The 26408-nt window shown below is 46.7% G+C and overlaps 1 protein-coding gene across 1 annotated transcript in view; it reads left to right on the top strand.

The window, feature by feature from the left end:
* The first annotated feature begins 6825 nt into the window (after positions 1–6825).
* Positions 6826–26408, top strand: part of HLCS (holocarboxylase synthetase) — a 193202-nt gene continuing 173619 nt past the window's right edge. Inside the window, exons 1-2 of the mRNA XM_068972287.1 lie at positions 6826–7020; positions 11063–11200. Coding sequence (XP_068828388.1) covers positions 6826–7020; positions 11063–11200 — 333 coding nt within the window. The remainder of the gene's footprint in view (positions 7021–11062; positions 11201–26408) is intronic.

The raw sequence follows: 26408 nt of genomic DNA, 5'->3' as shown, positions 1-26408 counted from the left end.
TCTTTATTATAGGCTAGGTCCATGGGGTCTCGAAGAGTCGGACAAGACTGAGCGACTTCACTTTCATGCATTGGAGAAGGAAATGGCAATCCACTCCAGAATTCTTGCCTGGAGAATCCCAGGGACAGGGGAGCATGGTGGGCTGCTGTCTATGGGGTCGCACAGAGTCGGACACGACTGAAGCGACTTAGCAGCAGCAGCAGCGGGAGCAGAGAGTGAATCTTTATTGAGTATTTGTGTTCTGCAGATACCTTTTTCATTCTAGAACTTGTCTTTGTTATAGTGTCTTAATGTGCATGTGAGCTCCGTTGTGTTATAGTGTCTTAATGTGCACGTGAGCTCCGTTGTGTCCCCCCGGACTCTTTGTGACCCCATGGACTGTAGCCTGCCAGGGTCCTCTGTCCATGGGATTTCCCAGGAAAGAATCCTGGGGTGGGTTGCCATTTCCTCCTCCAGGGTATCTTCCTGACCCAGAGACTGAACCCAAGTCTCTTGCTTGGCTTCCCTTGTGGCTCAGATGGTAAAGAATCCACCTGCAATGCGGGAGACCTGGGTTTGATCCCTGGGTTGGGAAGATCCCCTGGAGAAGGGAAAGGCTACCCACTCCAGTATTCTGGCCTGGAGAATTCCATGGACTGTATAGTCCATGGGATCGCAAAGAGTTGGACAGGACTGAGCGACTTGCACTTTCACTCCTGCTTGGTATGAGCCACCTGGAAAGCCACAGTGTCTCAATAGTGTTTTTAATTTTGATGTATCAATCTTTTCTTCTTTAACTTCTGGTTCTGGTATCTTGATTGGCTAGTCCTTCCCTATCTGAGGTCACAAAGATATTCTTTATTCTGAAAACCTTATAGTTCTTCACTCTTGATTCTCGTATGCCCCATCTCCATCCATCCATCCATCTTCCTCCTAAAGTACATCCTCTAGTGAGACTCTGTATGTGGTCAGCTGAAGTCTGAGGTCACATTTCGGAAAACATCTTTTTTTTTTTTGGTGCTCTACTTGAGTGATCGTTTGGGGAGGTCAACAGTTTTAGGCTGAGCTAGTTCCCTCAGTGTTTCGAATGTGTTATTCTATTGTTTTCTATCTCATTGCTCTGACTTTGGAAGCAACCTTGTCTTCTTTCCCATCCCCTTTGGAGAGTGTCTCTTTGCTCGATAATCTTTAGTGACACTGCTGAATTCTGGTTTCTATTTGTATTGATAGCTCAGTTGGTAAAGAATCCACCTGCAGTGCAGGTAAGACTCTGGTTTGATTCCTGGTTTGGGAAGATCCCCTGGAGAAGGGAAAGGCTACCCACTCCAGGATTCTGGCCTGGAGAATACCATGGACTGTGTAGTCCGTGAGGTCTCAAAGAGTCGGACACGACTGAGCCACTTTCACAACCTTATCTTAAAACCGATTTTTTCTTTAAAAAATACAGTAACATTTTCTTGGCAATTTAATATATGTTTCATATTGTTCCAAGATTTATAGTGAATAAATTCAGTTGATTCTCCTAGTTCGTGTTATCTTGACCTATAATAGTCACGGTTTATTTTTACTTAGAAAGATCAGGTAGTTAGCTGTAATCTTGGTATTTGCTGTTGTTTAGTGTCTGACTTTGACTCTTTGCCACCCCATGGCCTGTAGGCCGCCAGGCTCCTCTGTCCATGGGATTTCTCAGGCAAGAATACTGGAGTGGGTTGCTATTTCCTTCTCCAGAGAATCTTCCTAACCCAAGGATCAAACCCATGGCTCCTGCATTGCTGGTGGATTCTTTACCACTGTGCCACAGGTAGCTATTAATTCTATAATTAAAATATAATGATGCATTACATGTGTCATCATTGTAGGTTTATGTGAAAACTTCCTTTAAGTCTTGGGTCACAGTTCACATCTTGTCTTTACTGTCATCTATATTTTTAATTACAGACAACTCTGGTGTAGAGTCCTTTTGATAAATATAAAACTTTAGAAGCATTAATAACAGTAGAAAAATAACCAAAGTTTACCAAAAAAAAAAAAACAACCCAAAAAAACTTCCCTGGTGGCTCAGACAGTAAAGCATCTGCGTACAATGCAAGAGACCCGGGTTCAATCCCTGGGTCGGCAAGATCTCCTGAAGAAGGAAATGGCAACCCACTCCAGTATTCTTGCCTGGAAAATCCCATGGACAGTGGAACCTGGTAGGCTACAGTCCATGGGGTTGCAGAGTCAGACACGACTGAGCAACTTCACTTTCACTTTTACGAAAATAAAATGTCATTAATGTAATAAATTTCTCAGCTTCATTGTATAATAAGAAATCATTTAGGGAAATTCAAAAGGCATTTAACATAAATTTTTCCTATTTGGAATAAACCTTTTAAATACTGGGATTCAAATTAACAGTTTTGTTTCTAAGTGCATGTCTGTTTCTGCTTTTTAAATAACTTCGTATCTTTTTTTGTATAAATGATATCTTAGGATATTTGTCTTTCACTTCCTTCACTTAGTATGATAATGTCTAGGTCCGTCTATGTTGTTGCAAAAGGCATTTGGTGGCTGAGTACCTTTCCATTGTATACATGTACCATATCTTTATCCATTCATCTGTCGTGGACATTCAGGTTGCTTCCAAGTCTTGGCTATTGTAAATAGTGCTTTGGTGAATACTGGGGTGCATGTATCTTTTTGAATTATATTCTCCTAGGAGTGGGACTGCTGGATCACACAGTACAAAATTAACTTTTGAGCAAGGGTAGTGGTGGTGGTTGGTTTGGGCCTGGGCATTTGCTAATCAGCAAGATTTAAATAACAACTTTATTTAAATGATGGAATGACAAGAGGTGACTTTAGCACTGCTTTTTGAACTCAGTGACTCACCTGGGGATTTTCTTCACGTGCAGATGATTTGGAGTGGTGAGGGGCTACACGACATGAATCACGTATACCCAGTACGATCCCTGATCTCTTAGTTTTGCATCCTTCCCCTTTGCTGTCTGGGGATGATGAGCTAAGCTCCTTTCTGAGCCTTTTCCATCATTTCACATGGGATCATAAATGGGGCTTACTGTGTGACTTCTCTTATTCCTCTTCTCTAACTGCCTTACTGAGTTCCTTCCTGGGTGTGAATGGTATCACTGCTCAATTCAATGGTTCAGAGGGACCTTACCCTCTTCTCAGTTCATCCTGTCCCCTGTGGTCTTCATGCTTTGTAACCCAGAACTGGCTGATCCTCATGTTTTCCCACATTGCTTTAAAAAAATTTTTTTTTTTCTTGGCTGCACTGGGTCTTTGTTGGGACATAAGGGCTCAGCTGGCCTGCAGCATGTAGGATCTTAGTTCCCCAACCAGGGATGGAAATCTTGTCCCTTGCATTGGAAGGTGGATTCTAACCACTGGACCACGAGAGAAGTCCCTCTTAAGATGTTTTCTGAGACCCTGACATCCTGAAGCATCTAAGCACAAACCTCTGAAGCTCTCATCTGGCCAGATAGAGTTATGGTGTCTGTGGGAAGCAGAGGGCAGAGAGTTCTTGAGGAACTTGAAAAAACTCGGGCTACTTGTGACCTTCAGGTAGATGAGGTGACCTCTGCATTTCTAGCTGAGCCATAATTTAGCAAACTCCAAGAAGGCTATCTGACGAGCTCTTCTAATAAAGCATTAGGGTTAGTCACTTGGTTTAATGATTCTAATTGTTAATGAATTAATTTTGTCTGCACTGGGTCTTTGTTGCTGTGCACAGGCTTTCTTCAGTTGCAGCAAGTGGGGGCTACTTGTCATTGCAACGTGAAGGCTTCTCATCGTGGTGGCTTCTCTCGCTGGGTACAGGCTCTAGGCACACAGGCTTCAGTAGATGGTGGCTCCCTATTGGGCTTAGTTGCCCCGGTGGTAGGTGGAATCTTATCAGACCAGGGGTCCAACCCAGGCCCCCTGCATTGGCAGGTGAATTCTTATCCACTGTACCATGAGGGAAATCCCTATACTGCTGTTTAAATTTATTTCTTTGATTTCGTTGGGTCTTAGTGGCGGCATGAGGGATCCAGTTCCCTGACCAGGGATTGAACCTGGGCCCCCTGCATTGGAAGTGCAGAGTCTTAGCCACTGATCACCAGTAAGTCCCTATGCTGCTATTTTAAAGCAGATGAATGTTCAGGTATGTTAAAAATCAGCCCCTGAATTAAGACAGACTTGGGAGTGGCCTCCCTGCAATCTGCCCTCCATTTACAGCAAAGGTGGGGGCAGGAAGTAATGCAGAGAAAACTGCTGCTCTACTTGAGGACGATGTTCTTTACATACTGCCTTCAAAAAAAGATGAGGTTCCAGGGGAGAAACCTGTCAGGTTCAGGGACCACCATGATTCTCTGAGGGGACAGGAACATTGAATCCTGCTTCTCTTTCTCTCTTGGTCATAGGATGCTCATAGTCAAGCTGGTGACCCACATATTCAAGAACAGCAGGCCACCCTAGAGCGCTCTTCTGTCTTCCACTTGTTTCCTGTCCTTATTTTAAAAGAGTCCAGAAATCTATATTATTGCATTGTGTGAATTTATGTCTTTTATCTTAAAATTCCTTTTGCTTGAAAGCATAGTTCAGTTTAGTCACTCAGCTGTCTCCCACTCTGTGATCCCATGGACTGCAGCACGGCAGGCTTCCCTGTCCATCACCAACTCCCAGAGCTTGCTTAAACTCATGTCCATCGAGTTGGTGATGCCATCCAACCATGTCATCCTCTGCTATCCCCTTCTCCTCCTGCCCTCAATCTTTCCCAGCATCAGGGTCTTCCCAATGAGTCAGTTCGTCACATCAGATGACCACAGTTCAAAAGTATCAATTCTTCGGCCCTCAGCTTTCTTTATAGTCCATCTCTCACATCCATACATGATGACTGGTCAAACCATAGCTTTGAGTAGATGGAACCTTTGTTGGCAAGGTAATGATGTCTCCGCTTTTTAATGGGCTGTCTACTCTTGCCTGGAAAATCCCACGGGCGGAGAAGCCTGGTAGGGTGCAGTCCATGGGGTCTCGAAGAGTCAGACAGGCCAGGACTGAGTGACTTCACTTTCACTTTCATGCATTGGAGAAGGAAATGGCAACCCACTCCAGTGTTCTTGCCTGGAGAATCCCAGGGACGGGGGAGCCTGGTGGGCTGCCGTCTATGGGGTCGCACAGAGTCAGACACGATTAAAGCAACTTAGCAGCAGCAGCAGCAGGTTGATCATAGCTTTTCTTCCAGGGAGCAAGCGTCTTTTAATTTCATGGCTGCAGTCACCATCGGCAGTGATTTTGGAGCCCAAGAAAATAGTCTGTCACTGTTTCCATTGTTTCCCCATCTATTTGCCATGAAGTGATGGGACCGGATGCCATGATCTTAGTTTTTGGAATGTGAGTTTTAAGTCAACTTTTTCACTCTCCTTTTTCATCAAAAGGCTCTTTAGTTCTGGTGTCATCTGCGTATATGAGGTTATTGATATTTCTTCCACCTTGATTTCAGCTAGTGCTTGTACTCCTTTCCCAATTTTGAACCAGTTTTTTGTTCCATGCCCAGTTCTAACTGTTGCTTCTTGACCTGCATACAGATTTCTCAGGAGGCAGGTAAGGTGGTCTGGTATTCCCATCTCTTGAAGAATTTTCCAGTTTGTTGTGATCCACACAAAGGCTTTGGCATAGTCAATAAAGCAGAAGTAGATGTTTTTCTGGCACTCTCTTGCTTTTTTGATGATCCAATGGATGTTGGCAATTTGATCTCTGGTTCCTCTGCCTTTTCTAAACCCAGCTTGAACATCTATCTGGAAGTTCTGGAAGTTCCTGTAGAAGCCTGTCTTGGAGAATTTTGAGCATTACTTTGCTAGTGTGTGAGTTGAAGGCGTCGTACAATCTAATAAAAAGTCTCGTCTTTTCCCACTTGGACTGGATGGCTGGTGTGTGTGTATCAACCCACTTTGGGCCCTGATAATGTTCAGTTGCTAAGTCATGTTGGACTCTTTCGCGACCCCGTGGGTGCAGCACGCAAGGCTTCCCTGTTTTTGTATGGCGCTGGTTAATCAGCCCCTTCCTCAATCTGCGTCCCACCCCTCAAGGATGGACGGCTAGACTCCGGCTTAACCTGGCCAGGCAGCCACTGGGCTTCCCCTCGGGTCCCCAGCCTACCGCGCCATCTGCCTTCTTCTTCCTTCTTCTTCCTCCTTTACGTTGCCCCCCAGCCTCCCCCAAGAGTGGCCTCCCCCGGTCCCCTCCCACTCACCTCTCCTGGCACTGCCTGTCTTCTCCCTCCATCACCGCCCTGCCCACAGACCTCCCTGCCTCTGGTTCCAGCCGCCCTTCTCCCTCCATCAACAGTACTCAGTCACCCTCCCCAACTACCCCGCGGGCTCTTCCGGCGACGCGGCCTCTTCCGGTCGGCGGGAGAGCGGGGCCGGCGTGGGGGCGTGGCCAGGCGGGCAGGCGTGGCCGACGAGAGGGCGGGGCCGGGTGCTCAGGGAGGAGGGCGGGGCCGGCGTGAGGGGTCGGGAGAGAGGGCGGGAGGTGGGGCCGGCGTGAGGGCGGGGCCGGGCGATCCGGTGCTCGGGCGGGGCCGATGGGAGGGCGGGGTCGGGCTCTCGGGTGGGGCAGGGGGGAGCCGAGGCGGGACGGGGCGGGACGGGGCGGAGGTGGGGCTGGGTGGGCCGCTCGGTGGGGGCGGGCCGCTCGGTGGGGGCGGGCCGCTCGGTGGGGGCGGGCCGCTCGGTGGGGGCGGGCCGCTCGGTGGGGGCGGGCCGCTCGGTGGGGGCGGGCCGGGCCGGGAGGGCGGGGTCGTGAGGGCCGGCCGGTGGTGCGAGCGTCCGGGGCCCGCGCTCCGCCGCCGCCGGCCGGCCGGCCATGCTCATCACGCTGTGCTACCTGTACCTGTGGGCGCGCTGGGGGCGCGGGCCGGCCGCGCTCGTGCGCGCCACGGTGCAGCGGCTGCGCGCCTCGCGCTGCTCCTTCACCTTCTGCAGCGCGGCCGCACCGCCCCGGGGCTCCCGCGTGTGCCTGAGCCGCGGCGGCCGAGTCTTCTGTGTCGGCGAGAGCCAGGTGGGCGGGCGCGGGGTGCGCGGCCGGTGGTGGGGGGTCGGGGGTAGGCTTGGACGGGGGCACGCGGCCGCGGGGCTGGCAGGGAGCCGGGAGCGCCCTCCAGCCCGGACCCCGTCATCAGCCCTGGTGTGTGCGGCTAGCGGGCCCCCTCCGCTTCGCTTGGAGGCCGCTAGAGGCCGTGGGGTCCCGGAAGGACCAGCCTCGGGGCCTGCCCTGCACGCGATGCCCTCGGGAGCCCGGAGTATCGGGCCAGAGACCGATCTGATCACCTGTCCACGCAGTGCCCGCGTGAGGGTCCGGACGCCTGGGTCTTGGCGGTGCCTAAGCGGCGTGTACCCCTGTACCTGTGCAGAGTCGATTAGCCCCTGAGCAGCGCCCACCTCGAGTCCCTCCATCGTCTCTCGCCTGCCCTGGGCCGGAGATGGGGTGAACCCGACTCCAGAGACGCACAGCAAAATCCTCAGTTTTCTGTCGCCTGTTTCCGTGGTGACAAAAAGTGCCCTGCCCCCAGCTCCTGTCAGTTGCGTCATGTACCAATCCGGGCACCTGCTCTCTAATCTTTGCATCTTTTTGCTTTCGGTTTGCACGCAGTCCGGTCGCCTTGGCCGAATACTTGGTCTGATGTACAAGTTCAGCCGGCCCTGTCACCCACAGGATGACCTGGGGCGGCCGTTCCTTTAATCTCTGCAGAACAATAGTTCTTTCCACTCAGCTGTTGGAAGTGAGCTTGCGAGGGCAGTGCTGTGCAGATTTCCATGGACATCACCCACAATGCTGTCATTAACATTTAAAAGTGTTTAGCTTTTAGTGGTCTCTTGCGCTTTGCTTTTCCTTGTGAAAAGTTGAATCACTCTTAGCATTAAAATGAGTTTTTCTTTGTGTGTGTGAAAGCGTGAGGAAATTAAACTCTTATCCCAGGTTTGAATATTTTGTTGGGGTTATGCTTAGGTAGGCCATTGTACTTTGCTGCTACAAATCAAAAATACCCATTCTTGTTGATATACTATATAACACAGAATATGAGTGATTTTTGTCAGTTCTGAGAGAGTGCGGGTCTAATATCGCCTAGATGTTCATTCATCACATTCAGTAGATTCGTGAGGGAAGGACGGCTTAGTTCTTTTAAGGAATCCTGATTGAGAAAGATGATAATGAAAAATGCAAGGGTGGATTTTTCTATAATTTGTTGTTGTTAAGTTGCTAAGTCGTGTTTGACTCTTTGCCAGCCCTTGGACTGCAGGCTCCTCTTGTCCATGGGCTTCTCCAGGCAAGAATACTGGAGTGGGTTGCCATCTTCTTGACCCAGGTATCAAACCCGGGTCTCCTGCATTGCAGGCAGATACTTTACTGCTGAGCCACCTGGGAAACCCTTCTTTTATAGTAGTGGTTTCCAAACTGGATTCACTTACTTAAAAATTTAGAAATTTTGAACATCCAAAAATAATGAGAAATGAGATGCAAATGTCTTTAGTTTTCTTGGGAGACAGTTTTACTTTTGCACATCTCCATGAGTTTATTGGGCTTCTGTTAACTTTGATAACTGTTAACTAAAGCTTTTCAGCCCTTGCTTACTGCTCTAGCTGGGTTTAGGGGTACCTGGGCTAAACTGATTTTGGGCCTTTGGGTTTTTGTAACTTGCTGTCCTTAGAGCTTTGCCCAGAAATCACTATTTCACAGAGATGTCCCCTAGTCCATACTAGGTGTGACCAGTTAGCTCTGTATCCTCATAGACTTTCAGTCACCTTTCAAATATGAAATTCAAATTCAAATATGAAATTCCAGTTTTTATCTTTTTTTTCATTGTGAGGTTTATTTTTTTTCATTAAAAAATTATTTATTTTGGCTGCGCTGGATCTTAGCTGAAATACACGGGATCTTTGATCTTTTTGGTGGCATGTGGGATCCTTCCTTTTGGCATGTGGGATCTAGTTCCTATATCAGGGATGGAACCTGGGCCGCCTGCGCTGGGAGTGGAGAGTCTTAGCCACTCGACTACAGGGCAAGTCCTCATTTTTTTTTTCATTTTTTAAAATTGAAGTATAGTTGATATACAATGTTAATTTCTGCTGTACAGCAAAGTGATTCAGAATATATATTCTTTTAAAAATTATTTTCCATTATGTCCAGTTTTTATCTTTTTCTCCCTAGAAATTGGGTCTGTTTGGCTTAGCAGCTTGACCTGTAATAGTTACTCAATGTTTCACTGAATAAAGTAGTGGTTGCTGGGCTTCATTAAGCTCTGTTTGAAGCCTGCAATTGGGAACTTTGGTTATTTGTGATTAGCTACTGTTATTTTAAGACTGAAAATACCGTGGGGCTGATGATTTGGTTCAATGGATACCTTACTGTCAATCTCCCTGGGCTGAAGTAACTTTACAGAACTGAATCTTATGCCTTTGCAGTCTCCATATTTTATATACTTAAAATCAGATGCATAAGTACCATATGTGTATGTTTATGTAATCAAAGGTCCCGCAAGAATTAAGTATCACCAAAGATAGTTTATACAGACGGGAACTTTGAAGCTTTTTGTTTAATGTACATATTTTCTATGGGTAAAGTGGACAATCTTTTAAATTATTTTGCTCTTTTAAAAAATTTTACTTAGTTTTGGTTGCACTGAGTCTTCATTGCTGTTCGGGCTTTCTATAGTTGCAGGCGAGCGGGGGCTACTCCTCAGTTTCAGTGAGTAGGGGATGCTGTAGGTGTGGCGGCTTCTCTTGCTGCACAGCACAGGCTCTAAGGTGTGTGGGCTTCTAAGTTTCCTCGGGCTTCGTTGCCCCTAGGCATGTGGGATCTTCCTGGACCAGGGCTCAAACGCTTGTCCTCCGCATTGGCAGGTGGATTCCTAACCACTGGACCACCAGGCAAGTTTTTGTTTTTAACTATCATCAAATAATTATGTTTACCCACAGGAGTTATTCTCTCTCATTTTCATTCACTGATTGGTTCAACAGATATTTATTAAGCTTCTGCTTTGTGCCAGGTTACTAGGCCCCATGAAAGTAACTTTCCGATCTTCCCAGCAAGGGCAGGTTTGAACTGACAAGCAACCCTATGGAACTTGACCCAAATACCCTTTTTGGGGGTGGGTGATGATGAGAAGGCTCCCCACTTGCAACTTTAGCTTTCAGCTTTTTCTGCCCTGGATGTGCCTTGTCTTAAAGCCTTTTAAAATTAATGTACAGTCTTTCTAGAGAGATTTCAGGAGGCAAGCAGAAGTCAATGATCACAGCCAATCTGCTAACCGATCTTGACACTGTCACGGCTGGAGGAGATGGAAGAACAGCTCTTTGGGCAACTGTCAGTAACAAGCTTCTGCTGATGGGCATGTGCTTCTAAGCCACCTCACCTTTAAATGTACTTCCAAATAGTAATTTGGAAAACTCCTACATGTGCTCTGCAGTAAGAAATGGTGGGAATAAGCTTCAGAATTAATTGCTTGGATGAATGCTGGTCTCCTGCATTGCAGCCAGATTCTTTACCTACTGAGCTACCAGGGAAGCCCTAACAAGTAACGAAAGAAGTGAAAGCTGTCGTGGGTCATTGAAGGATGTTGTTCTTGGTAGTTTAGACGCTAAGTCGTGTCCAACTCTTTTGCGACCCCTTGGACTGTAGCCCGCCAGGTTTCTCTGTCCATGGGATTTTGCAGCTATTTATGTAGTCACAGCTCAACAACTGGGCTTCAGTTGGTAAAGAATCAACCTGCAATGCAGGAGACCTTGGTTCGATACCTGAGTCGGGAAGATCCCCTGGAGAAGGGAAAGGCTACCCACTCCAGTATTCTGGCCTGGAGAATCCCATGGACTGTGTAGTCCTTGGGGTCGCAAAGAGTCGGACACAACTGAGCAACTTTCAGTTTCAGCTCAACAACAAAAAAATGTGAGTTAATGCAGTGTATAGGAGAGCATCGGATGGCGTTAATGTAGATGCCACCTGGAATTACAGAGGCGAGGACGTCCTAGACATTAATATAAGGGACAGTTGTTTTTGAAGTCACATTGAATCCTCTATTGAATTGTGTTTCTTTCCCTCCATCCAGTCCATTGATGACTTAAACAAATGGGCCCTGTTCCTGGTTTCTCCTTTTATACTTGAAGCAGAGCACATCGCCTTTGTGACAGAGAGCATTTGGGTGCAAGGTGAGAATTTACAGAGACCAGCATCCTCTTCGGAAACTGTGAGTACCACGTTTGTCATTTGTCAACCATTATCAAAACTGAATTTGTTATTTTACATGAGTGCTCTTTCTTGGCTTGCCTGGTTTGCTTTCTTTTTGGATATTTTGGGTTGAAAGTGAAAGTGTTAAGTCGCTCAGTCTGGTCTGACTCTTTGTGACCCCATGGGCTGTAGCCCACCGGGCTCCTCTGTCCCTGGAATTCTCCAGGCAAGAATACTGGAGTGGGTTGCCATTTCCTTCTCCAGGGGATCTTCCCAACCCAGGGATCGAACCCAGATCTCTTGCATTGCAGGCAGATTCTTTACCAACTGAGCTATCAGGGAAGCCCTATTTTGGGTTAGATAAAAATATATTAGTAGGGACACTGGCAGTCCAGTGGTTTGGAGCCAGTGCTTTTACTGCTGGGGCCCAGGTTGGATCCCTGGTTAGGGAACTAAGATTCTGTGCAGCCAAATACATATATATCCAAATACATACATACATATATCTATGTATCTATTTATATATCTGTGTTTTGGGACTTCCCTGGTGGTTCAGTGGTTAAGACTCCATGCTTCCACTGTAGGGGGCACTTAGGTCCCTAGTTGGGGAACTAAGATCGTACATGCTGCATGATACAGCAAAAAAAAAAAAAAAAGGCGCTGCCTGTGTTTAAGTTGTGTTTCCGCTCAGGTCTCTCCCTAGGTCATCTAGGCCAGCCACACAGCTTCTTGCTGCCAAAATCAGTTCATTTCTATTACTGTGTACTCCTGGATGTCTCACCCTGAGTATTCTGAAGGCACTTCAAACTCAGTAACGTGCCCCAAACTGGTGTATTTCCCAAACTTTGTATTTCTTTCCTGGATGGAAAAACAGAAAATCTCGGATGAGCACTCCAGCCTGTGGGTCCTGTCCCCTCCTCCTGCCTCCTTCCTGCCAGTCGATGACTAGTTCTGCTAAGTCCTTTCTCTCTGCTAAATCCACTGCCCGCGCGTCCCAGATTTTACTCCTTCCCTGCCCTCCCTCCTCATCGCATCCTCCTCTTCGTTATCTTTTTGTTGAGTCTGAAAATGGCATCATCATGTCTTGGGTCTCCTTTGCGGGTTTTCCTTGGGATGGCCTGTCATCTTTCTGGACACACACCCTCTGGTGTAAGCTCTCGATGGGTGCCTTCTCCTGGGGGCTGTCACCTATCAGGCTCATGGACGCCTAACCCTAACTCCTTCCCAACCCCGCCCCCCCCTTATAGGCTGCTTCTGCTGGCATCTGGGGTGAGTCCTTTCTGCCCTCACTCACCCACTGTATGCTTCCTGCCTGTGGCGTGAACAATCCAGGAGGCATTTTGCTGAAGGCACCCATGGCCACTGGACCTCCATCTCACAACACTGTCTTGAAGACACTGTGTTGGGATGAATGAAAAGGAAGAGAGAAATAAGACTGGAAATAATTGACTAGAACTCAAGGTGGATGGAAATAAGAGTTAGCGGATAGGAAAAAGTAAAGGAGAGCAGGAACCTCTCCTCTGTTTGGAGCTCAGGAGGGATTTAGAGTTTTGCAGGTGGTGGTCTGACAGTAACCTAGTGTGCTAGGACATGACATTTTTGTCCTGCCAGGTCCTACTGTTTATTAAGCTCTATATATACTTAGGATAATAATCACACCATTTATTGAGCCCCTGCTTTATTACCTCTAGTGCTTACAGTTTTATAAGATATTATGGTCATTTTTAAAGAGAAGAAAATTGAAGTTATATGATTAAAGGTTGAAGGTTTTTTTTTTTTTTTTGACATCAGCCATTTTTAGCATCTGTATTGAATGTGTTGTAATATTGCTTCTGTTTCATGTTTTTGTCTCTTGGCCACAAGGGATATGGGATCTTAGTCCCTGACCAGGGATAGAACCTGCCCCCCCTGCATTGCAAGGCGAAGTCTTACCTGCTGGACCACCAGGGAAGTCCCTGAAGTTTTCTTATGTAGTCTAATGTTGTATATATTTAGTAAGATTTCAACTTAAAATCTGTGCCAAAATTTCTAAAATATTGCAACTATTTAAAATATCAAATATGCACAGATTCCTTTTTTAACACAAAAGTGTGACCCGCTGTGCTCTTCATTTTCCTGGATCATTGTTGCCTAATGTGTATCTCTATACACATGGCATCTTAAGGAACACCGTTACTGTATTAGGTAAGGTACAAGCTGTTGTGAAAGTCGCTCAGTTGTGTCCGACTCTCTGTGACCCCAGGGACTGTAGCCCACCAGACTCCTCTGTCCGTGGGATTCTCCAGGCAAGAATACTGGAGTGGGTTGCCACGCCCTCCCCAGGGGATCTTCCTGACCCAGGGATAGAACCTAGGTCTCCCACATTGCAGGCAGAGTCTTTACTGTCTGAGCTATCAGGGAAGCCCAAGGTCCAAGCTAAGCTGTTGTAACAAGTGATGCCCAGCCCGTAGCACTTCAGACGAGGTAGAATCGAACTTGTCTCTGAGGGGGAAGGTCCTGCTCTGGAAGCCCCCCGGGGACCCAGCCCCTTTCTGCCCTGTTGCTAGGCTGCCTCCCCTCTGCCGTGATCTGGTTCTCTCTCGGTGGAGGCTGGGCTCCTGTTACCCTACCCCGACCCCCACCCCCTAACCTGATCTGCATTCCAGCTCTCAGAATAGGGAAAGACAGGGAAGGTGGGGACCAACGCGCTTCCTCTTTGAGGCTGTGATCCAGAAGCTTCACATCACATGTCTTTCAGCTGCAGGGAGGTGGAGAAATGCAGTCCGTAGCTGGGCAGCCATGGATTCCATGAAGACCCGGAGTTCTATTACTACAAGGGAGAAAGAAAGACTAGATGTTGGGAGATGATTAACATTTCTGCCCCAAGGGCGATTTAAGATCTCTCCTCGTGGCTGTTACTTAATTTTTTTTCTTTTTTTAAATCACCTGTGCTGTGTTTAGTCGCTCAGTCGTTCTGACTCTTTGCAACCCCATGGACTGTACCCACCAGGCTCCTCAGTCCACAGGGATTCTCCAGGCAAGAGTACTGGAGTGGGTTGTCATGCCCTTCTCCTTAAATCACCTACAGAGCTTTTAAGATTTTTAAATAAGTTATATACTTTTGGCTGTGCTTGAGCTTTTCTCTGGTCGTGGCGAGTGGGGGCTACTTTCTAGCTGCGGGGGGTGAGAGCTTCTCTTTGAGGTGGCTTCTCTTGTTGTGGAGCGTGGGTTCCAGGGTGCTTGGGTCGGTAGTTGTGGGGTGCATGGGCTTAGTTGCCCTGCAACATGTGGAATCTTAGCTCCCAGACCAAGAGTCAAGCTTGTGCCCTCTGGATTGGCAGGCAGATTATTAACCACTGGACCACCAAGACTGGAATGTTCCAGTGGTTACTTAATTCTGGGGGCAAAAGGATGCCTATCCACCAAGTGTACTCTCCAGTTAAGTCATCTTATTTGTGATCAGAGAGTTTAGTGGATTTTGCAACCAGGAGCTAGAGCTGTCTAGAGCCATATTTTGGACCACCGTGGCTATTTATTACACAGATGACCCAAGAGTCGATGACCCAAAGAACTTACACAGCTCTGTTTTGTAAACTGGGCTTCAGATCTTAAAAAAGGAGTTGATTTCACAGGTCTGTCTTCTACGTCTGCTGTTCCCATTCAGGTTTATTGCTTAATGGGATCTTGCAGCTTGGGGGTGTTCATGAATCTATGTGTTTCACCTAACTCTCAAGTCATTTGAATTTGATAGGATCCTAAGGTATTTAATAGCAAATATGTCATTGAGGAAGGACTTTGGAACTTGATAAAATTCTTTCCCGTTTTTAGGACAGTACCACTCCCACAGCTATCAAAAATGATGCCTTTTCGGATTTTGAAAATCTCTTTTGTGGTCATTCTACAGACCCCCTGACAACAGAGAAGTAAATTTCAGGAAGTCAGTTTAAAAACTGTAGCATTCACACATTCATATTTTCACTTAGTCATTCTTTCACTAACAGATATTTACTGAACAGTAGTCCTAGTTATTTCGTAGGTTCCATAAGAGATACCAGTGGGTCATGGCAGATTCAGCTCACATTTCAGTGTCTTCTGTGCTTATATTAGCAGTCCTGTTTAGTAAGAGTCGGTGACCCAAAGAACTGACACAGTTTTTTTTGTTGCAGAAAATTCACTCATGATCTTTGCATTCTGTAAAGGCCTTCATCCATCCATCCAGGGGCTGTTGAGTGCCTGCTGTGTGTCAGATTATGTTCTAGGGCTGGATGTATGTCATTTGAAGATGAAAGGCACATTCAGAGGGACTTCCCTGGCAGCCCACTGGTTACAACTTGTCTTGCAATGCAGAGAGTGCGGATTCAATTCCTGGTCTGGGAGCTAAGATCCCCTGTGCCTTGTGGCCAAAAAACCAAAATGGTAACACAGAAGCAATATTGTAACAAATTCAATAAAGACTTAACGGAAAAAAATGCGTTCAGAGATGACAGTCGCAGTCATCTTAAGGAGCTCACGGTGTGAGGGGAGAAGATAGCTAAGTAAGTGAACAATTAAAGTTCATTGTGATAAGTGCTCTGGGAAAGCACGTATAGGGGGAGATGGTGAACCTATCCATATGGGGTGGTGTCAGGAAGGACTTTCAGGGTGGGGGCAACAGCTGAGGTTTTAAGGAAAAATGAGAATTAGGTGAAGCAGGAGGAAAGGGCTTCCTGGGCAGGTGCAGAAGCACACAGAGCGTTTGTACCTGGGGACAATGGAGTCTAATTAAACAATTTTTTTTAAATTTGTTTTTGGCTGCACTGTCTCTTCATTGCAGTGCATAGGCTTAGTTGCTTCATGGCACAAAGTGAAGTGAAAGTCGCTCAGTCATGTCTGACCCTTTGAGACCCCATGGACTATTTCCTGCCAGGCTCCTTTGTCCATGGAATTCTCCAGGCAAGAATACTGCTGTAGGTGGCCGTTCCCTTCGCCAGGGGATCTTCCCTTCACCAGGGGATCTTCCCAACCCAGGGAGTGAACCCAGGTCTCCTTCATTGCAGGCCGATTGTTTACCATCTGGGCCACGTGGGTAGCCCAAGAATGCTGGAGTGGTTAGCCTATCCTTTCTCCAGGGGATTGTCTTGACCCAAGGATCAAACCAGGGTCTTCTGCATTGCAGGCGGGTTCGTTATCAGCTGAGCCACCGGGGAAGCTCTCGTGGCACAAGGGATCTTATTAATAGTTTCCTGACAACGGATCGAGCCCAGGTCCCCTGCTTAGGAAGGCAGTCTTAAACCCCTGGACCAGAAGGGAAGTCCCAGTTGGAGTCTAATTAACATGAGTTGGCGAAGTGGTTCAGGGGAAGGCCAGAGGGGAAAGATGTGGCTGGAGTATTATTATTGTAGTTTAGTTACTAAGTCATGTCCAACTCATTTTGTGACCCTGTGATGCATTAAATTACGTTGGTGCAGTGATAGCTTTCCAGAACATTACCAAACATTACCAACTTTACCAAATGGTCACATTACCCAATGGTCACTGGGTAATGTAATAATTACCCAGTGACCACAGAATAGAGAGGCTCTCAGACCAAGTTCAGTCAGTTCAGTTCAGTCGCTCAGTCGTGTCCGACTCTTTGTGACCCCATGAATTGCAGCATGCCAGGCCTCCCTGTCCATCACCAACTCCCTGAGTTCACTCAGACTCACGTCCACTGAGTCAGTGATGCCATCCAGCCATCTCATCCTCTGTCGTCCCCTTCTCCTCCTGCCCCCAATCCCTCACAGCATCAGAGTCTTTTCCAATGAGTCAACTCTTCGCATGAGGTGGCCAAAGTACTGGAGTTTGAGCTTTAGCATCATTCCTTCCAAAGAAATCCCAGGGCTGATCTCCTTCAGAATGGACTGTTTGGATCTCCTTTTCAGTCCAAGGGACTCTCAAGAGTCTTCTCCAACACCACAGTTCAAAAGCATCAGTTCTTTGGCGCTCAGCCTTCTTCACAGTCCAGCTGTCACATCCATACATGACTACTGGAAAAACCATAGCTTTGACTAGACGGACCTTTGTTGGCAAAGTAATGTCTCTGCTTTTCAATATGCTGTCTAGGTTGGTCATAACTTTTCTTCCAAGGGGTAAGTGTCTTTTAATTTCATGGCTGCAATCACCATCTGCAGTGATTTTTGAGCCCCAAAAAATAAAGTCTGACCAAGTTAAGATGCTCAAATTGCACAGTCTATTAAATTAATTCAAAATATAAGCAAGAAATAGTTCTGGGTTCTGCTACCACTTGGAATGGGGCTCCTGAGGGGTGGAAGGACTGCACGCCTGAATCCTGAGCTAGGCAGGGTTCACACATCCTGCCTCTGTCTGCCACATCGGCTGCCTGCCGAGGATACGGTCACAGGGACTCCATGGGTGGAGGCTGCCTGTGGCCAGCACACGCTTGCTCTGTTGGGGAAATTCAGGACGTCAGGGTGTTTGAAAGAGCTTCGGCTTACCAGTGACCTGCAGAGAAGCTGTGTGTTTTACCTGTTTCTAGGCGGAATATGCATGGAACCCTAATGGGTGGCTGATTTAGGGATGACATAACTGTCAACTGGGGCTTCCCTGGTGGCTTAGATGGTAAAGAATATTCCTGCAATGCAGGAGACCCAGGTTTGATCCTTGGGTTGGGAAGATCCCCTGGAGGATGGCATGGCAACCCACTCCAGCATTCTTGCCTGGAGAATCCCATGGACAGAGGAGCCTGGCGGACTACAGTCCATGGGGTCGTGAAGAGTCGGTCACGACTAAAGTGACTTAGCCACAACTGAGTGACTTTCACTTTCGCTTTTTAACTGGGAGGTGGCAGATCCGTGTCTTACTATTATCTAGGATTTACTCGGTCCATCCTTGATTTTCTGCCTGGGAGCAATACTGTCTTCTGTTTCGTTCTTTTTATCAGTGTTTAGCACACGTACGTTCCTTTTCTCTTGCTTGTCTTTAGCACATCTTAAAAGTGACTGACAACATATCCATGAAATTTGTGCCATTTGTTTTTCTGGTTTTCTATGTACCAGAATTAAATGTTCTTTAATAGCATGGCAAATACATAGGGTACACGGATTATAAAGGTTTATATACACTAATTGGGAATTTGGACTTTATCCTGTGGACAGCAGGCTAAAACATTTCTTTTTCTTTTTTAAAGCAGAATGAGCAGGTTCATATGGTAAAGATCATAATGCAGGCAGATTGGAGATCGGATCTGGGGGAGGCCAACCTGGAATGGATTGTACCCTGTGAGGGAAGAGAGATGAACCTTGCAGAGTATTGGTAGCAGGGAGGAGAGGTGTGGAGACAGAGAGAGTTAGGAGCTTTTTTAGGAGATGATGATGGACTTTTGGGTGGATGGGGGATCATTCCTGGAGATGGGGAATATGGCAGGAGGGGCTGGTAGAGGGGCCCCTATTTTAAAGAATGCAGTTTTGTACATTGTTGCAGTCAACTTGGCTGGAATGAACAGGTGACCTCAGAATTTCGTTGGCTTCTAACAGCAAATCTTCGTTTTTTGCTCCTGTTACACATGAGGCTGAGCAGGTCTCTGGTTGCTGTTTCAAGCTGGGTCCGCTCCACGCTTCTTTCTCGTGCAGGGACCAGGCAGAGAGAGCACGGCTGTCTCAGGACGTGCCATTTCCACACGGGGCAGAGGAGTGAGAGAGCTGGCTGAAACCCGTGCTGTAGATTTGGCTTAAGGTGGCTGCAGATTTCCTTCCTCTTAATGGACAAGTGAAATTTTATATTCCTCCCTTGAATCTGGGCTCACCTTAGTGATTTGTTTGCCTCATGGGACATGGTGGAAGAGACATTCTGGGGATGTCTGTTTAAAACTTCTGTTCTTTGTTGGCTTACTAACATGGGGGGTGGACAGGGATGTAAAGTGAAAAACTGTGGTTGCTAATATAGTATCCTGTAGATGCTGGCCCTCACATGCTTATCGGGCTTCTAAATATCAATACATAATAGAAAACAGTTATGACAGGGACCTCCCTGGTGGTCCAGTGGTTAAGACTCAAACCTTCCACTGTAGGGGGTGTAGGTTTGACCCCTGATGAGGGGACTGAGATCCTGCATGCTCTGTGGTGTGACCAAAAAAAAAAAAGTTATAGCAACAAGGGTATTTCTGTTATTTTCTGATTAGCTCTCAGTTATTCAGCGAATTAGAACACCTAGACCACCCTTTGCACTGAGTTTTCTGGTCGGTTATGGTTTTGCAGATCCATCTTAAGTCTCATCAGGGTCACTTTATCATTTCAACTGTAGCTTGTGGGTGGACTCATCATACCCCTGATACTGTTGACTTGGTTTTCCAATCCCCTTCTTTTGAAAGCACCACACATCATAGTACCTTGCTAAATAAGAGAGTGAAAACGAATTCTGTAGTCCTGCTTATATCCTTTCTGTTCCCAAACCCAAAAGGCATGGAGAGTAACTGAAAGTAGGAAATAACCTCTTCCCCTGACTGTCCTGGTTTCAGATCTTGACATCTTTGTGTGTCTAGCCCTCTTTCAATCCGTTCGTTACTAGATGTTTAAAAAACCTAACATGTAATTCGGAGAAGGCACTGGCACCCCACTGCAGTACTCTTGCCTGGAAAATCCCATGGACGGAGGAGCCTGGTAGGCTGCCGTCCGTGGGGTCGCTAAGAGTCGGACATGACTGAGTGACTTCACTTTCACTTTTCACTTTCATGCACTGGAGAAGGAAATAGCAACCCACTCCAGTATTCATGGGCTGCCATCTATGGGGTCGCACAGAGTCGGACACGACTGGAGCGACTTAGCAGCAACGTGTAATTACACTGATTTGGGGGAAGAGAAACGAGAGCCAAAAAATGAGCAGCGTTGAAGCAGTGACATTGATGTTACCCAGGCTCACTAATGGTAGCCGGTGTTTATCCGGGTTCTCTTGTGAAACAGAATAGGGTGTGTGTGTGTGTGTGGGTGTGTGTGTGTGTGCATACATTATACACACACACACATATATAGGGATGGAGGGAGACAGAGAAGTAGTGGAGGAAAGGAGAGAAAGACAGACAGAAAGAGGTTTATTTTAAGGAACTGGCTTCCGTGATTGTGGAGTCTGTGCTTATGTATTGGCTCCATGGACTGTAGCCAGGCTCCTCTGTCCTTGGGATTTTTTTCCAGGCAAGAATACTGGAGTGGATTGCCATTTCCTTCCCCAGGGGATCTTCCCCACCCAGGGATCAAACCCACGTCTCCTGCATTACAGGTGAATTCTTTACCCCTGAGCCCCTGGGGAAGCCCAACTGTGGACTCTGGGGAGTCCCAGGTCTGCAGGGCCGGCCAGCGGCTGGAAACTCCTAGAGAACAGATGTTGCACCTCGAGTCTGAAGGCAGTCTAGAGGCAGAATTCCCTCTTCCTCCGGGAACCGCAGTCTTTTTCTTGTAGGGCCTTCAGCTGATTAGACAAGGCTCACCTGTGTTACAGGAGGATGATATACTTTACTCGAAGTGAAATCATTTAAAATGTTGACCACGTCTGAAAAATATCTTCACAGTCACCTCTGAAATGATGTTTGGCCAAATATCCAGAGACTGTGGGCCAGCCCAGTTGGCACATGAGATTAACTGTCACCTGACTAGTTGTTAAGATTCCCATCCTCGCATTAGCTGCAGAGCTTCGGCTCAGCACCCGCTGCAGGCAGCCTTGGGAAGGGCAGTTCACTGAAGAGGGTTTAACCCAGCGTCCTTGGCCACAGGATCCCCTTCCGTGTGCACGCTTGTGTTGAGGTGAGTGGAGCAGAGACATGACTTTGCCACCAAAGGTCCATCTATCAAAGCTATGGTTTTTCCAGTAGTCATGTATGGATGTGAGAGTTGGACTATAAAGCTGAGAGCCGAAGAACTGATGCTTTTCAACTGTGGTGTTGGAGAAGACTCTTGAGAGTCTCTTGGACTACAAGGAGATCCAACCAGTCTATCCTAAAGGAGATCAATCCTGAATATTCATTGGAAGGACTGATGCTGAAGCTGAAACTCCAATCCTTTGGCCACCTGATGCGAAGAACTGACTCACTGGAAAAGACCCTGATGCTGGGAAAGACTTAAGGCGGGAGGAGAAGGGGACGACAGAGGATGATATGGTTGGATGGCATCACTGATTCAATGGACATGAGTTTGAGTAAACTCCGGGAGTTGGTGATGGATGGAGAAGCCTAGCGTGCTGCAGTCCATGGGGTCACAAAGAGTTGGACACAACTGAGCGACTGAACTGAACTGAGTGGAGAAGACACATCACTGCCATTGCTGTGATCATCGTAGCCACAAGTTGCGAGCTTGGGTTTCACAAGGGCTTTCTGCATGGGTGAGGAAATCCCTTTGTTTTGGGCTGACTGGGGCTTCCTTGGCTTTGATCTTTGGGAGTAAGCCTTTGGCTTGCCTTCCCTTTCTTTCTCTGCCTCTTTGTCTCCATCTCAAAGTGCAAAAGGGAAGCGGACTGTTTGCATTTAGTGACTGTGTGGCTTTGCTTTGATGAGGCCACGGTGCTGCTGGGGGAGTTTGCATGGTCTGTGGCTCACGGACCAGGTTCCTAGAAAAAGGAAACGCATTTAGGTGAGGAAACAGCTGGCTGGGTTTAGAAACTTGATCAGGGATGAGTGTGTATATTGTTCTCTGGCCATTTCCTGTCCTTCCCCTTGCTTTGTTTAACTCCTGTGGCTCTCCTCCCAGGCGTGAGGATTTGATTGTTGGCTCCTTTTACACCAAGTGCCTACTTTGAGCTCCAGCTCCATGCTGGTGCTCTGGTAGCAGGCTGCTACATCAACATCTGAACAACTAAATCCTGGGCTGGGTCTCCATTGGCTGAACATCTCCCATCATTCTCGGCCCACATAATGCTGAGAACAAAGATGCTTTTAGTCTCCTGCGGGGGGTTGCATTGCTCCTTTTCCTGTTTCCCATTCACCCTCATCAGAAAAGTCAGCTCTCACCGAGGTGGTCGTTTATCTTCTCATTCTCCAGAGCTGACATCCTTCCTGCATTCTCAGAGCTGGAAATCAGCTAGATCTTTGTCTGGATTGTAGACTTCAACTCTTCATCCGGGATCAAAGGTATTATATTTGAAATGCAGAATTCTACTGAGGCCTGCATGGGTCAGACCCACCCTCCAGGCGAACCTGCGCAGAGGTGGCAGTCAGTCGCTCAGTTGCTCAGTTGTGTCTGAGTCTTTGCAACCCCACGGACTGTAGCCTGCCAGGCCCCTCTGTCCATGAGATTTCCCAGGGAAGAAAACTGGAGTGGATTACCATTTCCTTTTCCAGGGGATCTTCCCCACCCAGGGATGGAGCCGGCGACTGCTGCAGTTGTGAGGGAAGCTGACATGTAGAGCTAAAAGAGAATTCTGAGGTTCCTCTTTGTGCAGGTACTCTAGGCTGAGTAGTGGGTTTCAGCCTGTTGATCATAAAGATCTGTGTTTATTATTTTACCTCTAAGACAATGTTTCTCAGCTTTTAGAATGATTCTTTGCCTTAGGAGCAAAGTTTAATTTGAATTCTCTTTTAAGGAGAGAAGTGAAATAGTAAGGAATAAAGATTTTGTGGTGTAGGGTTAGACCCTAGAGGAGTCCAGATTTTTTTTTTTTTTGAGATATAATTCACATAGCATTGTCACACGAGTGTATGTTCCTCGATTCTTTGTCTCGTCACAACAAAGATTTGGAGAGACGGGCATTAAAGCCCCCTCGGCGTGTCACAGCTCTCAGGTCTTGGATAGACCGTGTTGTAGCTCTCAGGTCTCCAATGGACCGTGTTATAGCTCTTAGACAAATCAGTGTTACAGCTCTATTTTATTTAGAAGAGAGCAGGAAAATCCATCTTTCAGGCGTGAGGGCACGTCGACCTAAAGAGATGAGGAGAAGAGCGCCCCAGCGCGCAGGAGAGAGAGAGAGAGAGCTGGCTCTGGCTCCTCTACGTGGATGTCTCTCTCTCCCTGGGCCTCTGCTATGTAAACTGGGCCAGCCAGGAGTGGTGTTTGTCTTACCTGAGGTCCTCACTCCGGTCCTCGGACCTTCTTTGGTTTCATTTTCGTGGGCTTTTCCCTTCCTTGCCTGTGGCCTCCGCCGTTTTGGACTCCTTTTCCCTGTTCTACCTACCTAACAGCGTGAACTTCATACTTTTAAAGTGTTTGTTTACAGTTTAGTAGCTGTACAGTCGTCACTAATTCCGGAACATTTTCATACCCCAAGAGAAATTACATACCCATCAGCATTCCTCTGTGACTCCCATCAGTCACTCCCCAGCATTCTGTCCCTGCCAACCGCTAATCTACTTGTGAACTCTGTAGATCCTTCCATTTTGATTTTTTATATGAACAGAATCATTCAATATGTGGCCTTATAGTAACTGGCTTCCTAGACTTAGCACAATATAGGTGGACGCTTGGGGTGTTTCCACACTTTGAGTGTGATGAATGATGCTGCTATGAACTTTTGTGGACAGGTTTTGTGTGCAGACGTATGTTTTTAGTTCTCTTAAGTATATTCCTAGGAGTGGAGTTTCTGGGTCGTTAGGAAGCTCTGTGTTTGGCTTTTCGAGGAGCTGATGGACTCTTTTCTAAGGGGGGGCCTGCTGTTTCGCAGTTCTACCAGCAGGGTATTAGGGTTTGATTGCTCAACGTCCTCAATATTTGTTGCTGTCTATCTTTTCAATTGTAGTCATCCTGGTAGAGGATGAAGTACCTCATTGTGGTTTTTTAAAAAAAATAATTTTATTTATTTTTGTTTTTTGCCTGTGCTGGGTCTTTTTCGCTGTGAGAGTTGCAGTGAGTGGGAGGGGCTGGGTACTCACTGTGGCGTTTGGGTTTTCACTGCAGTGGCTTCTTTTGTTGCAGGCCACACACTCGAGAGGTCAGGCTTGATAGTCGTGACAGGGGCTTAATTGCTCTGTGGCATGCAGTATCTTCCCGGGTCAGGGATCGACCCGAGCCTCCTGAATTGGCAGAAAGATTCTTTACCACGGAGCCATCAGGCAGGCTCCTCATTGTGGTGTGGATTTATGTCTCCCTTATATGCAGAGTGCATCATGAGAAACGCTGGGCTGGAAGAAGCACAAGCTGAAATCAAGATTGCCGGGAGAAATATCAATGACCTCAGATATGCAGATGACACCACCCTTATGGCAGAAAGCGAAGAGGAACTAAAAAGCCTCTTGAATCGAAAGTGAAAGAGGAGAGTGAAAAAGTTGGCTTAAAGCTCAACGTTCAGAAAACGAAGATCATGGCATCTCGTCCCATCACTTCATGGGAAATAGATGGTGAAACAGTATCAGAATTTATTTTTTTGGGCTCCGAAGTCAATGCAGATGGTGACTGCAGCCATGAAATTAAAAGATGTTTACTCCTTGGAAGGAAAGTTATGACCAACCTAGATAGCATATTCAAAAGCAGAGACATTACTTTGCCAACAGAGGTCCGTCTAGTCAAGGCTATGGTTTTTCCTGTGGTCATGTATGGATGTGAGAGTTGGACTGTGAAGAAAGCCGAACACCGAAGAATTGATGCTTTTGAACTGTGGTGTTGGAGAAGACTCTTGAGAGTCCCTTGGACTGCAAGGAGATCCAACCAGTCCATTCTGAAGGAGATCAGTCCTGGGTGTTCATTGGAAGGACTGATGCTGAGGCTGAAACTCCAATCCTTTGGCCACCTCATGCGAAGAGTTGACTCATTGGAAAAGACTCTGATGCTGGGAGGAACTGGGGGCAGGAGGAAAAGGGGACGACCGAGGATGAGATGGATGGTATCACCGACTCGATGGACATGAGTTTGAGTGAACTCCGGGAGTTGGTGATGGACACGGAGGCCTGGCGTGCTGCAGTTCATGGGGTCGCAGAGTTGACACGACTGAGCAACTGAACTGAACTGAACGACAAATGATTTTGAGAATCTTTTCAAGTGCTGTTCCCACTTGTATATTTTCTTTGGAGAAATGCTTATTACGATTATTTGCCCATTAAAAAAATGAGATGTTTGTCTTTTTATTGTTGAGTTGTGGTAATTCTTTATATATTGTGGATATAGATCTCTTACCAATTGATTACATGATTTGCAAATATTTTCTCCCATTTTGTCAAAGTCCTTTCAAAAAGTGTTCTTTGAAGCATAAACATTTTGATGAAGTCCAGTTTATATATATTTTTTCTTTTCTTGCTTGTACTTTTGGTGTCTTACCTGAGAAACCAGTGCCTGATTCAATATCATGATGATTTACATCTATGTTTTCTTTTAGGGATTTTGTAGTTTTAGCTCTTATTAAGGATTTGATTCCTTGTGGATTATTTTTTATACCTGGTGATACATGGTCTGGCATAGGGCTCCATCTTCATTCTTTGCATGTGGATGTCCAGTTCTACCAACACCATTTGTTCAAAAGACTATTCTTTCCCCTTGAGTTGTCTGGCAACCTTGTCCAAAATCAATTGTCTTCAAATATATACATCTATTTCTATGGTCTTGGTTCTATTCCATCGATCTATATGTCTATCTTGATGCCTGTTGGACCCTGACTTTTAAACCCTAAGTTTCCTGGATGGGCAAGTATACTTAGGGCAGAAGTGACTTGTGGGAATTCCTTTTATCTCTGTAGGTTTAGGATTTATCCTGGCATTTGGCTCAGAAGTTCATTATCTCAGCAATTCTCTAGTGCTTTTAAGATAATTTTTAAAGTTATTTATCTATACAGCATTAAAAAAAAATGTTTTCAGGAAGAGGGGGCAGTATATTCCTGAGAAGATTTGGGGAAGTAGGGAAATTATTCATGGTATCTTAGAGAAGGACCGTTGTATTCAGTGGGTCTTCCCAGGTGGCTCAGTGTTATAGAATTCACCTGCCAATGCAGGAAACACAGGAGATGCAGGTTCGATCCCTGAATCAGGAGATCCCCTGGAAGAGGAAATGGCAGTGCACTCCAGTGTTCTTGCCTGGAGAATCGCATGGACCGAGGAGCCTGCTGGGCTACAGTCTGTAGGGTGGCAAAGAGTCAGACGTGATTAAGCAGGCACACACGAGAAATCAAATATTCAGTATTGCTTTTAAAGTCAAATTCATAACATCTAGTAATAGCAGCTGCCATTTATTGAGCACTTTTTCTGTTCCCTGGTGGTTCAGATGGCAAAGAATCTGCCTGCAGTGCAGGAAGATCCCCCCTGGAGAAGGGGATGGCATCCCACTCTAGTATTCTTGCCTGGAAAATCCCATGGACAGAGGAGCCTAGTGGGCTAC

This window comes from Capricornis sumatraensis, chromosome 1, assembly GCF_032405125.1.
Source record: "Capricornis sumatraensis isolate serow.1 chromosome 1, serow.2, whole genome shotgun sequence".
Taxonomy (NCBI): Eukaryota; Metazoa; Chordata; class Mammalia; order Artiodactyla; family Bovidae; genus Capricornis; species Capricornis sumatraensis.
Note: the sequence above shows the minus strand (reverse complement) of the source record. Positions and strands in the feature narration are given on the sequence as shown.